This window comes from Pelobates fuscus, chromosome 11, assembly GCF_036172605.1.
Source record: "Pelobates fuscus isolate aPelFus1 chromosome 11, aPelFus1.pri, whole genome shotgun sequence".
In the NCBI taxonomy this organism is placed as follows: domain Eukaryota; kingdom Metazoa; phylum Chordata; class Amphibia; order Anura; family Pelobatidae; genus Pelobates; species Pelobates fuscus.
This window is the reverse complement of record NC_086327.1, coordinates 4,246,597-4,260,816: the sequence shown is the minus strand read 5'-3', so window position 1 is coordinate 4,260,816 and position 14,220 is coordinate 4,246,597. Positions and strand designations below refer to the sequence as shown.

Sequence of the window (14,220 nt, the reverse complement as noted above, 5' to 3'; positions counted from 1 at the left end):
GGTTTGTATTGGCCTCGAATATATTTGTATAATGTTATCATATCCCCTCTCAGGCGACGTTTTTCTAAACTAAATAGGTTTAAATTTGTTAACCTTTCTTCATAGCTGATATGTTCCATTCCTTTTATTATTTTGTAGCCCGCCTCTGCACTTTTTCTAGTGCCATAATATCCTTCTTTAGAACACGTGCCCAAAATTGCACAGCATATTCAATGTATGGTCTTACCAGTGATTTATAAAGAGGCAAAATTATATTCTCGTCCCGAGAATGAATGCCCTTTTTCATGCATGACAATACCCTACTGGCCTTGGCCACTGCTGATTGACATTGCACATTGTTGCATAGTTTGTCTATAACAATTCCCAAGTCCTTTTCGTGTGTTGTTATCCCTAATTCGCTTCCATTAAGGGTATACGTTGCTTGTGTATTCTTTACGCCGAAGTGCATAACTTTGCATTTTTCAACATTAAATTTCATCTGCCATTTGAGTGCCCAGTCCTCCAGTCTATCTAAATCCCTCTGCAGCAAAGTAATATCTTGCTCACATTGTATTATTTTACAAAGTTTTGTGTCATCTGTAAACACTGAAACATGACTTTCAATGCTGTCTTCAAGATCATTTATAAACATGTTAAATAGAAGGGGTCCCAGAACAGACCCCTGAGGGACACCACTTGCCACCTCTGTCCAGCTTGAAAATTTACCATTAACGACAACTCTTTGTACTCTGTTTTTAAGCCAATGTTCTACCCAAGAACAAGCATTTTCATCTAGACCGATTTCCTTGAGTTTGAACACTAATCTATTGTGTGGAACTGTATCAAATGCCTTGGCAAAATCCAAATAGATCACATCCACTGCAACACCCTGATCTATACTTCTACTTACTTCTTCGTAGAATGCAATCAAGTTAGTTTGACACGACCTGTGCTTCATAAAACCGTGCTGATTTTTGCTGATAACCATGTTCTTCTCAAGGAATTCTTGAATATAATCCCTTAATAATCTTTCAAATATTTTACCAGCCACAGAAGTTAAGCTCACAGGTCTATAATTTCCAGGCAAGGATTTTGAACCCTTTTTGAATATAGGAACCACATCTGCCATCCTCCAATCCTCCGGAACACTTCCTGAAAGAAAGGAATCTTGAAAGATTAAAAACAAGGCTACGTTTTGAGGGATCAAGAAGAACTGTCTAAAACTTTATGGTCAAATGGTCATAACATTAACATTGCTGTGAAAACGCAGTAACATTACAAACAGTCAAATCATAGCAGACAACATACAGTGCCTTATTATAACATAATTACATATTTATAAATTGGTGGGGAAGACCATAATTAACACAAAATGTCTCTCCTGCATGCAGAATTAGCGATATGCAAATCTACCCAAATATGCAAATTACCAGTCTTGCTATTTAGGTAGTGCATATTACTGTTGCTACCAACAGAGGGCACTACACAAGCTCCATAGCCAAATCCACCTAGTTCGTAGCAATCCTCAGCAGTACAGGAGAGCAGGCAATACACATTTCACAGTACACACACACACTATAAACAATTACATTACACACACCCTGCACCTATAATGGGTACAGGGTGACTAAAACATAAGAGAAATAAAGCAACCTACATAAATAGTCTGTCTGAAGGTAGAACAGGGGCTTTAAAGCCAAATACATCAAAGAGTCATAGTCACAGGGGAGGAGGCTGGCAAGCAGGCCTCTCCAGGATCAAGTGGCGAAGGGCACTTCGTCACACCAACATATAGTTTAACCCCTTCCCAACCGTGGACGTATCAGGTATGTCCAATAAAAAATGGTCCTTAAGCACCGTGGACGTAACTGATACTTCCGCGGCTATTTTGAGTGCTGGAAGCGATCCAGATGCTCTGATAGTATTGCAGCGATACCTCGATGTCGAGGCATCGTGCAATACCTCTCTTTTCTGCCAGGTATCCGGAGAGCACCAGGTGATCGCTCCCCCGTAGCGATCCCTTCCAGGTTGCTCCACATGGTCGCCCGGCAGTACAGCAGAGCATCGGAAGCCATCAGGCAGGCTTCTGATGCTCTGCCTGTGCTGAGTGCCTCAAGGAGTCGAGGTAGTGAAGAACTATAAATATAAAAAACAAAATTATTAAAAATAAAATAATAGCTTTTAACCCCCCTCCCTTCCCCAGCCATGTGGCTCCCAAGATGGCTCTGGCTTTCCAAAGGCAGTGCATCATGGGGCTTCTGGGGATGTCCTTAGCCTGCCTCGTCATAGAGGCAGGCTAGGGACATCCAATCAGAGCTTGGAACCAGAACTTTTTTGTGAGACCCAAAAGCTCTTTTCAGATCTTGTCAGTGATCACTGTATAGCCCCACCACATATGTAGGTAATCTCCACCCTCTTTTTATTGTATTGCCAGGAATTAATGTTAGTGTTGGAAGAGAACTTTGCTGCTTTTATAAGGTCCAGATACCAAAAATGAATCACTTTATATTGGTTTTCGATAATATTCACACAATGGATATCTCTATTATACCTTCTTACAGCCTCAATTCAATCTTCTCTTTTTATATCAATATGTAAAAGCTTGGACAATTTCTCCATATTCTTGTGATTATCCTGTCGTTGCATAAGGGCTATTAGTGAATAGGCTTTGGACATGACCTAGGGATCATTTGTTCGCAAAATATCTTTCTCAGTAATCCATATATTTGTTCATCGGCCTCTAACATGGCCTTCTGTACAAAGCCCTTCACTTTTAGGAACGTAACATTTTCCTGGTAGGTAAGTTATATTCTAAATTTAACAACAAAAAAAAAAAGGTTTTCAATATCCCTTTATTATTATAAAGGTTAGCGACTTTGTCCATACCCACTCTCTTCCAATTTTCTAATGTAAAATTTCAATATTTTTTTCTATTTTACTAATACAAATGGTAATTTTATCCTGACTTAATAACCTCTTTTTTACTTGGCCCCAAATCTTGGTGAGATGTCCTATGGTAAAATTATATATCCCCACGTTCTTTCCACTTTGGAGGTTGGATCTCCTATATCAGATTAGAGAGGTCCCCTTGTTGGGTCAAATATCACTCAACATTGTACCAGCTGGTCGACAAATATATTGAGTACTATTTTTGCCCTGTAACCCCCCTCTGTACTGGTGGGGGTTATCCCAATCCCTATTGCCTTGAATCACTTAACTATGTTGCTTCCTGAGGAGCGCAACAGCATACACTTTGAAGGGAGAGGCCCCAGCAAGATGGTGGACGCGTCTCTCTCTTCGGTGAACACTCCGATACAGTTCTTGGAGCTCATCATGGCTCAGTGGAACAGTATCTCAGACATCTAGAAGAGATTTCCCAACTCTTCTGGGCAAATTTGAAGAAGTGCATGGCCCCGGTGCTGCATCAGCCTCAGATGGAGGTGAGGGGGTATCAGAGTGAGATGCTGAGCAGGCCTCTCTTGGGTGCAGCTTTTGTTCCAGTTACTTCTAATGCTTGTCTATCTAAGCCGATGGCCACCAGGGGCTTGCCCCCATACTATCGCCCACTCTGCCAGAAGACCACATGCCGCAGGCGGTGGCAAAACCCCTGGGCCTTCCATTGCTTCCGTTATGGGAAGGCCTCTTAAAGCCGAGTGCGTGGTCTGAAGATGCTGGCCTTCAACAGGCCTGGGGCTGGAGAGGGGCCTTATCTCACAATTATCATACCATTACCCTCAGCACTCTCCATATATCAGGCTGCCTACCAAGTCCAAGAATCAACTGATTCAGTGACCTGTGGCTACCTACTTATATCCGCGAGACGGAACATTGGTTGATAATGGACTCATCTAAATTTGCTAACTGTCTGCCTACCTTAAGAGTCTTCTGCTTACTAGTCAACATCTTATCACATTCATTAGCTTTTCAACAGTAACGTATGCAATGACCTTATGTCTTTATGCTATTCTTTTATTTTTGGCTATGTCGAGCTAGAACGTGCAGTATCGGTGGTTTTCTTACCTTGACCGCGTAGCCTGTTATGAAGCATTCCTACTATGCCAGTTAATCTACTAACTCTGCAGTTACCAGTACAATTTCTGATTGCTTAGTATAATGTTTCTGCTGTAGTTTTATTTTACTTAAAAAAAAAAAAAGGAAGAAGCTTGCTTAATTTTTCAGTGACTGCGTACAAACGGTTGACCTACGTTACTTTAAAGTGATATTGAGCTCGATATGATTCCTTGCCAACACACGTTATTGCCCATGTGCTGTTACATTTATGCTTGTATTGCAAATGTCACGAGTATAATACTGCAATATATGTTCAATTTATGCCTCAATAAAATCTTTAATTAAAAAAAAAAAGGTCTGCTCAGGGGTGGGGCAGTGGATATTGTGAAGCTGCATTGATCATACCAATCCAATCTTAAAAATCTTTATGTAGATGTTCGGCACCTGCATGTATTAAGAGTGTGTGTTCTCCATTGTGGAAGCTGAGATGAACTAGCCAGTGTACAATGTTTCCCATAATTTCTCTGAATGTTGTATACAATTACTCGCTTTTTGTATGTCAAAAACATTATAGACAACTTCGTAAATATATTATATATGATGCATCATAAATGAAGTGCTGCAACCATATTGTATATTATAATTAATGTATATACTGTACGTCAGAAATATTTTATGCTGTGGAAATGAAACCATTTTATTGGTGATTTTTATGGCCTTTATATTACTCCCTGTTAATAATTATTAAAATAAAAACAAAATAAAACAATTTAATTGGATGTATAGCCTTAAACCTCTTTGGACTTTTTCTGGGTAGATCTGTTTAAGACAAGGATAACTCCAGAACTTGCGGGTTATTAATGTTTTTGTAAAGAAATCATGATTTGGTTATTAAAGTCCTTTAAACGTCTTGATCAGTTTCTACCTTGGAGAGTTTGTCATGATGTCATATTTATTGCTGTGCTCTGGGACATAGAGTTTGTTACCAGCAGGGAGTAGGTTATATCTGTACAGATTAGTATGTGCAAGGCAAACAATGCTATTTTATTCATCTGTAGATGTTTAATCAGACTTGTTCGTAAGAATCCACTGTTTATGCCAAACCGGCAAAAGTAAAGTAACACACAGATATAAAACACAGTTTTAAAATACCTCAAGGGTACTTAAAAAGTTAATTTAATTGAAAAACTCACCCCAATAATGGTGGATTCTAACCAATTTTTATCAAGGAAGGAACCTCGTCACGAACATATACAGCATAGCATATTATCTCTTACGCTGAAATTTCAATACAACACCTCAATATTAGGGCATCGTTTTATATAACTGTCAGAAAATATTGATTGAATTTTTATTGATTTCATATAGAGTTATTCAATGGGACATTGTATAATCTACATCACTGTCTATTTATCTTTTGTGACTAACTTTACAATTTATAAAATTCTGTCCACTCTCCTAATGTAAGAAAGAGGTAAGAAGTAGACGTGAAAAGACACACAGCATAACGTCAGGGGTAAATCAATCTGGAGGGAGGAGGAAAAAGAAAAATAAGCAAAGAATTAATAACAGGGGAAATAGAGAGCTATTGACAAGGTAAATCATAAATGATTGAGCCTTGATTTCTGCCAATTATAATTGCTGCTAAAAGAAGGGAGAAACAAGCAGGAGAATGAAAGAGGTGGAAAATAAAATGTCCATTAGAACTGAAATGGTCTGGACCGAGCAACAAAATGGAGATTAAAAAGTCTCAAACTCAAAGAGAGAAATAAAAATGATAAATGCGAAAAAAAATGATGCGAAGTGACCGAAATAAAATGAAGGTTGTAATAACTAAAAAAATAAAATGAAGATAAAAAGAAAAAAAACACACCCCTACTGGTAATGCAAGAAATGTCAACATGAGAATAATTTATCTTCTGTAAACTATTATATCGCCTTTCACATAAATGAAAGAATGTTGCATGCTGCATTCGTGTTTGCTTTGACTCAGATATTGTTATAATAACCCAAAATGTGATTGAGAGCATTATTCTTGAAAAACAGTCACAGACTTATAATAGGGAAACGCCTATTTGACTTGATTATGCGCGCACACACACACACACACACACACACACACACACACACACACACACACACACATAAAATCTCTTATACCATGAATAAGACATCTCTGAATAATTATTTTATAGATAGACAGACAGATAAACATATTATAAAAAATGTATATTTCAATCTGAAACGGCAAACTAGTATAACCCATGATTGAGCAGTGGAAGGTTAAGGTGGTGGGCGAGTGGTTAAAGGGTGTGCTGGAGGTTGAGTGGGGGGGAGAGGATATGAGGTAAACGTGAGCAAAGAGAGAAACATAGTCACATAATCCCATATAATCCAGCTCAACCTGAGAAGGAAGATCGTTGCTGAGTATCAAGCTTGATTTAGTCAGTTTCCTGCATATCGATCTCCTGATTTGTCTACAAAGAAACAGACGTGACAGCTAACGTCATTATTTGCAGACATTGAGACCTTATGCCTAGTTACTACAATACATGCATTTAGATGACATTAAAAAAGTTTTAAAGCAGCAAGCACTCTTCGTATTCTGCATATACCAGCTCTTAGAAGTAGGGTTAGGGAATTTCAAAAGTGCCAAAGTCCTGAAGTGCCGAACTTAACCGAAGTGCTGAATTGCTGAATTTAGAGGTAGGGTTAGGGGTAGGGTTAGGGAATTCCAAAGTGGCGAAGTGCCGAAGTCCCGAATTTCAGAAGTGCCGAACCAAACAGAAGTGCTGAATTGCCGAATTCCCGAATTTAGGAGTAGGGTTAGAAGTATGGTTAGGGGTAAGGGTAGGGGAATTTTCAAAGTCCTGAAGTGCCGAAGTCCTGAAGTACTGAAATTCAGAAGTGCCAAACCGAAGTGCTGAATTGCCGAATTCCCGAAGTCCCCAATTTCATGCCAAACTGAACCAAATTTTTTGCTCATGCACATCCCTAATGCGCATCTCCACACCATGAGCATTCATGTTTGAAACGACACGCTGAGCCCCCCTTACACGCCCCTTCATTATATGTCCAGCAGAACCCTTTCTGTGGATGGCCGGCAAACTGGATGAAGATCACGCGTCGGCCACGGGCTGAAAGGGGACGCCTTCTGCGCCATCAATAGCGTCATCCATTTGGTCCCACCTCATGCCCGGATTGACCGACAGCCTCTGCCAAAACAGCTCATCGTACCGCCACCAGGCCAGGCCTCTGTAAGTTCGGTAAGCCTCCCAGATCCAATCCAAGTAGCAGAACAACTGCGAGCAGCTCTCCGGGGATTTCTCCCACACACTCTGTCAGTCCAGAAAAGACTTTAGGCCCTCTAAAATGTCCCCAGTATGTTTAACAGCAGATAACTCTCCGCCGGAACCACTGGCCACTGAAGGCCGTGAGGTCGTATCCCGTCTGTCTTTGTACAGGCCTGGGCGCAAAGGCCCCCCCCAGCCATACCTCCACCTCACCAGGCCTCACACGTACCGTGGGCGACTGTCTTGGCAACCTAGAACGAGAAAACTCTGGTTAGGCCATCCGACTGATACCTGGCCGCCCTACTCTCTCGCTGAGACCCAAGGAAATCCTTGTCCTCTCAGCGCCTCACCATCCTTCTCCCGTGGGCGTGCCCACTCCCCATCAGCAGTATCCCACAGTCCCCCCTGGAACTCCCGCTAGATGAGCCTGATCTGCTGTGCCTGCAGCCAATAGCCCTAACTGGGATCGCGGTGAGACACCCTGTGGGACCCCCCGCCGTGGTGGCCTGCTTGCTTACTATGGCCACTCCGGGATCTATAGTGTTACCCCTGCCACCCAGCCCCCCCCCCGATGGGCCTGGCGTGGTATGCCTGAGTGCAGGGCTCTGATTTAATGGGTGTGGAAGCCCACCTGTGTCCCAACTCGGGTCCTCCTCCCTAGGCTCTCTCCCAGGGTCGCCTCTACCCACGCTAGGCGACCTGCGATGCGACCCCATGGACAAACGTCATTCCTGAGACCTACTAGGAGAAGCCCGTTGATGTCCTTAGGGGACCCTGCTATTGCCAGGGTGCCTGGAGCCCACCTTCCCACCACCCGTTTGCTGCCCCTGGACCTGTGATCCCTCGGGATGGGGAACAACTCACCCAACTTGTTACCACTGGCAGTTCCGGGGGGGGGGGGGGCAACGGGGCAATTGCCCCCCCCCCCCCCGAGATTCTCCCCTGCTGGCTAATGCAGGGCTGGCACAAGAGGGTAGGCTTGTGAGTGACATCACTCTTTTATTTTATTATTTAAACTTTGTATTGCTGTATTGCACTATTTCTTGAACAATTTTGTTTTGCAGAATATCTGCTGAATTATTACCTAGGAGCTCCACCTTTTATATGTATGCTGACATGTGGTAGCCTGATCCAATCACAATGCTCCCCATAGGATTGGCTGAGACTGACAAAGAGGCAGATCTGGGGCAGAGCCAGCATGATTTATACACAGCCCTGGCCAATCAGCATCTCCTCATAGAGATGAATTAAATCAATTAATCCTCTATGAGGAAAGTTCAGTGTCTGCATGCAGAGGGAGGGGATACTGAATCACAGGATGCGCGTGCACAGCAGATCATATTATGCCTCCATCAACTCTGAAGTCCCTCTGGTTCACTCTGAGTGACTGCAACTGGAGGTGTTCCTAGCTTTCAATGTAAACACTGTATTTTCTTAGAAAATACAGTGTTTACATGAGAGAGGCTGCAGGGAGCTATAGTTCTCACCTGAACAACCTCATTAAGCTGAAGTTGTTCAGGTGACTATAGTGTCCCTTTATTAAGCTGTATACTGTACATTAAGCTATATACTACACATTAAGCAGTATATCGTACATTACACTGTATACTATACATTAAGCTGTATACTGTACATTAAGCTGCATATTATACATTAAGCTGTATACTGTACATTGAGCTGGATACAGTACATTAAACTGTATACTGCACATTAAGCTGTAAAACCTCGAAACCTCTCAACACCATAACCAACTGATAACTCCGGTTTTATTTCATTATTCCTTTTTACCTACCCCTTGCTCCTTTTCTAACTCCAAAGTCCATATCCCCCATTTTCTTCCCTTTACCAGTCCCACCACAAGCTCAGACCTTAATCCCTTAAGACGACTGAACTCCGCCACCCTGCAAAAACAGCGCCTGGCTAAGCCCTTCTTGAAACCCCAGATTCAACAAATGCCAACCCGCCTCCGAAAGGTGCACGCCGTCTTGCCGGCAATACCCAGCCAATCTATTCTCCAGTTCCCTGTGCCTGACCATAACCCCTCACCTAGCTTTTGAATAAAGCTAGAAATTAAACTGTTCACCTTACAATGACAGCGATCAATCGCTGCCGCATCCCTTGCATGCCGCCACTGAAGTCACGGTACAACCTCTGACCAGATGACCATGACCCCCGGTACCACATCACTAATCCCGTTGACATCCACCTCTGTGGAGCAAATCATTACCCCCTGCATGGAAGACAATAAAATTGTCCGTCTACCTCCCTGCACCAAACAAAAGAGTTCCCCGTTCACCGATCTCCATCCGAAGCCCTGGTAACCAAATCATTTTAACACCAACTGGTCGTCAGGAAAGCCCAGCTGCTGACCCTTAAAACAAACTGCAGCTCTCCTCTTAGTCCAGAAGATGTATGAGTGCCCAATGATCCATGCCATACGACCTAGGGAAAGAAAAATTAAAAGTCAGCACCCCCCAAGAACCAGCCCCTTCACACCAACTTACCCAGGCAAACGTAGGAGCGGAACCACACTGATTCCCACCTTCCAATCCTCTTAACCAATGTATGGGTATCGAAAGTATTAAAATCCACTGGAGAGGAGGTAATATTAATAGCTTCCTCAGAAAAGCAGAAATAAAGTGTATTTTTAACGTTGACACTATTACCCCAAGGCTTAAATGCTGACTTTGGAATAAATTCATGTATATAAAATATGGCTTTATTTATTGTGTTTATTAATTATGCTTGTTATATTTTTTTTTATCTTTATACAGGCCTTTATGTAAGTTGTTTGATCTTACAATATTAATTAGGATGCTATTGTATTATTATAAACCTTTATCAGAAATCTCTAATGCTGACTACATTTTAATATAATAGATTTAAATATAATAGATTTTAATATAATGTGTCTAATAGTCTGCTTTTATAATTCATTATGTGTTTATAACTTTGCAGTGTTATTTTCTATATAAGCGATGAACTCCAATAAAATGGCGTTAGATTGCCTTAGGAGTTAATATACTTGTTTGTAGCAAGCTCCATCTCTAATGGACTTCAATTAAATGGTGCCAGTTTGTTTCTAGAGTGTAATATTTTGTATAAAGACTCTATAACTCTGAAACCGATTCCCGAGGAATGACGTCATTATGGGATGACGTTGAGACGTTCTTGTAACAGGAGCCCTCTGTATTCTCAGTGGTTATGGTGTTTCCCCTTGCTGCATTTGTTATAGTGTGTTCTCCTTTTATTGTTTTGTTGTAACAAAGGACACTTCCCCCTGGATTATGTAGAGAACTAATTGACCATATTTTACCTTGGAACTATAATTCCTGTGATTTATATGGTTTTTGGGCATGTGTGACAGAAACCTCTGTCTCTGGATTTCGGGTTTCTCCTTAATTGCTGGGTTTTGTATTCTCGCTTGTGTATTCATTGATTGATTCGGTGAATTAAGACTCTATCACAAACAGGATAATGCTGTTCGAGTACCCGAACAAAATGGCGAACGACCGACCACCCTGTATGTGAAGGGTGCTGCTTGTTAACCTCCAAGAAGCTGTGGTTAACCGCAGCTTAATTGACGAACGGCTGGGTGGTCGGCGTTCGTATACACGAACACATGGCGGTGGCCATTTTGTTTAGCCGAACACAGCCGAACACAGTTGTGTTTTGCGTCGAATGCCTTGTACCAAAATCAGACACTCAAAAGCACAAACATCGCTGGGATTTTCACCTTCCTGTGCGTTCAGCTAAGTCCTCATGAACAGAGCGCTGTTTGGTAGAAATCATCTACCGAACGCCCTTCACCACTATTTTGGCGCACAAATGGTTCTGTTTGTCTATTCAGCCTCTATTTTAATAGTGGAAATAGACCGACCGCACAGCCCAATTCTCTGGAACTATTTTGGGCAGGAAAACATGTTTGTGGTTGGTCATAAAGATACTTCCATAAAATGTCTGAACCTCTGCTTTTTGGATATGTTGTTTACCCATATCAGGGCTATCAGGGGATGTAATATTTGTGGGGTTCCCATATGTTTTTGGCGTGTTTTCAGAAAACGGTAAAAACTGTATTTTTCGTTTGGAGATAATTGAGTTGATACAGTAAGTAACTCAATTATCTCCTAAACAGAGGGGAAGGTTTGTGTACACTGTATGGTAGTGTCTGCATGTAAGACTCTGGTTTTTATTGGTTTGTGAATTGTGTGTCCTGTGCCCCACAAGGTGCACCTGGGCGTCAACCTTGTGGGGAAAAACTGTCTAAAAACTCAAGCTGTTCAATAAACCTTCAGTTCTTCTTACCTTCAACTCGCAGCTTTGTCTCGTGTTGTAGGGAAATGCTATACCTGCTTTAATCACTAGCTCTTTTCAGAGCTCTGAGGAACTTGCTCCTCATAGCAAGTTACTAGGATGTCGTATTGGTACTCCAGTGGTGATCGTCACAGTTCTTGTGATGGAGAATGGAGACGTCTAGATGCACATCAATGACGACGAAAGCGGAAGTACTGATCGGAATCAGCAACAGATGCCTGGAAAAAGGTGCCAAGACCAATAGGTTTAACCCCTTAAAGACATAACTTCTGGAATAAAATGGAATGATGACGGCATATTTCCATCATGTGTCCTTAAGCGGTTAAAAGAGAAGTCCATGCAGGAGGACGGTAGCAACCCACTTTTGAGAAAGGCATTAGCAGAAATGCATCAAGTGGACTTATTTGTTCATGTGAGGTTATTTATTTTAGCTTAATAAATGTATTTATTCACTCACCCGAAATGCAGTACATTAGGGAAGGTAACCAATCCCCTAAGCACCTCAGCAAGATAACCCCCAGCGGGTATAGGGCCTGCTGACACCCTAACTGCACTTGCCTTGTGCACTGCACGCTGCCTCCGCTGGCCACCAGGAGTCCCAGCTCCCGCCTTCCGCCGTCTTCCGCCAGGGTGTGCACCACCGGATTGCGGCACCACCTGTCCTGCTGCTTCCGGTCCATACCGCTGCCCGTGGGGGCCTGCACTCCGGGTGCAGCTCCTGTGGAGGAAAGAGCTGTGCAGTCACTTCCAACCAAGCCCGCTGGCCTCCGAGCACGCCGCCCCCGTGTTCCGCCGTCTACTCTGGGGTGCGTGGAAAGAGATCCCCCTCCAGAGCCACGTATTCTAGCCATGCGGCCGGGCTCCATTGCCCGCTCCTGCCATTGGGGAGGCCCCTCCAGGGCTAAGGCGTCGCGGTGGCCTCCTTGCACGTGTGGGCCGGTCCCCCAGCCGACCTTTCGACACAGCTGACACTGCCAGCATTGCTCCCAGCCTCTCCCGGATCCAGTCTTCTCCACGGTCCTGTGCAGTCGCCCGAACTCCACGGATCATCTCCTCCAGGGACGCCATCCTGCAAAAGAAAAAATGGAAAAAACCCACCAAACAGAGTCTGCACACACAGAGTGTCCACAAACCCTCATTGGAGAGTACATTAAAATTGCCTATTCCTAAGATGGCTTCCCCTATATATATGCTCCCACCCCTTAGACCCAATCTACCAATCTTGGTACTACTCCACCAATGCCTGTCTCCTAGCCCTGTCAGGGCCTCTTTCTACTAACCTACGCTCGCTCCAAGGGGCTACAATATGGAGATCTTAGAAAAAGAGGGGCAGAGGGATATGGGACCAAAATAGGGACTGCCCCTCCTAAATAGGGACACTTGGGAGGTATGCATGGAATTGCTGTATTGTCCCTCTGACAGAAAGCATGGCAGCACATTGCAGTTTCATAGCTGTGAATGGTACCATAGATCATATTGTTGACTGCAGATTAACTATGAATATCTTGTAAAAAAAATTATTGAAAAACCTTATTACTTTTTTTTTTTCAAAAAATAACTTCAAAATGGACAATAACTTACAGATCGCATGCAGAGTTGGCCGTTTTATTTTATTTGAACCCACAGATGTCAAATCCATCGATAACATATTGCAATATAACATATTGTAAAACTAGGCTAGTCCACTTTCCCGGGAATTGTGGAGAAATGTCAGGAAAACAGTGACTTACATAAAGTGGCCACTTTCTCCATCTTTTAATGTTGTTTTTGTATAACATTTCCAGTTCCCTGTCTACTCTCCACATTCCGTCTTTAGAGAATGAACGGCAACACGTTCACTGGAATAACATGGAATGACTCTATTTATCAGTCTTTGTGAGCAGGATACAAAGTACCATCAGCACTAAGTTGTTATATAACCAGGATTTAGTGCTTTGTGAATGTGCTTACTGCGTCCATCTACACTCCGGCCATTTATTGGTGACATGAAACACACAAGAAGTGCAAAAGGAGATCATTTGCAGAAATCTGCATTCACTACAAAACACTGTGATCACTTTTATAACCAAAGGAAGCATTTTGCAGCATTTGTCACCTCTGCACCACATACACATACAGTGGTAATAAATAAAACATATTATGTAGGACATTATTTCTCATTAATCACAAGCAAATATAATATATATATATATATATATATATATATATATATATATATATATATATATATATATATATATATATATATATATATATATATATATATATATATCTCACAGACGGCTGGATTGACCAAACGGCGAGGTGTAATGCGATACTCACTAACTGTCAAAGTTTACTCCAAAGAAATAAACTTGGACTAAATGTTCAACTCGGGGGACCTGGCAAGGATTCCAGCTAATGTATTGATTATTCATACAGCACAGCTCACCATTTAGTCAGTAAACCCTTCAATCAATATGTAGGCCTGCTGCCAGTGTTTATGGTCCTAACGATGGGTGTTGCTATTCACAGCACGTGAGATCCTTTGGGTTGTGGTCTGTAAGTAAGCTTTGTAATCAGCTGGGGAAACTCCTCAAACAGCAGAGGGGAGCGAGGTGAGCTGTGACTCATAGTTTACTTA

At 42.3% G+C, this 14,220-nt stretch overlaps 1 protein-coding gene across 1 annotated transcript in view; it reads left to right on the top strand.

Annotated features, from left to right (window-relative positions):
- The window catches only part of LOC134577691 (IgGFc-binding protein-like), a 119,736-nt gene extending 107,976 nt beyond the window's left edge, over positions 1-11,760 (top strand). Inside the window, exon 18 of the mRNA XM_063436552.1 lies at positions 11,620-11,760. Within this exon, the coding sequence (XP_063292622.1) occupies positions 11,620-11,760 (141 nt within the window). The remainder of the gene's footprint in view (positions 1-11,619) is intronic.
- Positions 11,761-14,220: the final 2,460 nt, after the last annotated feature.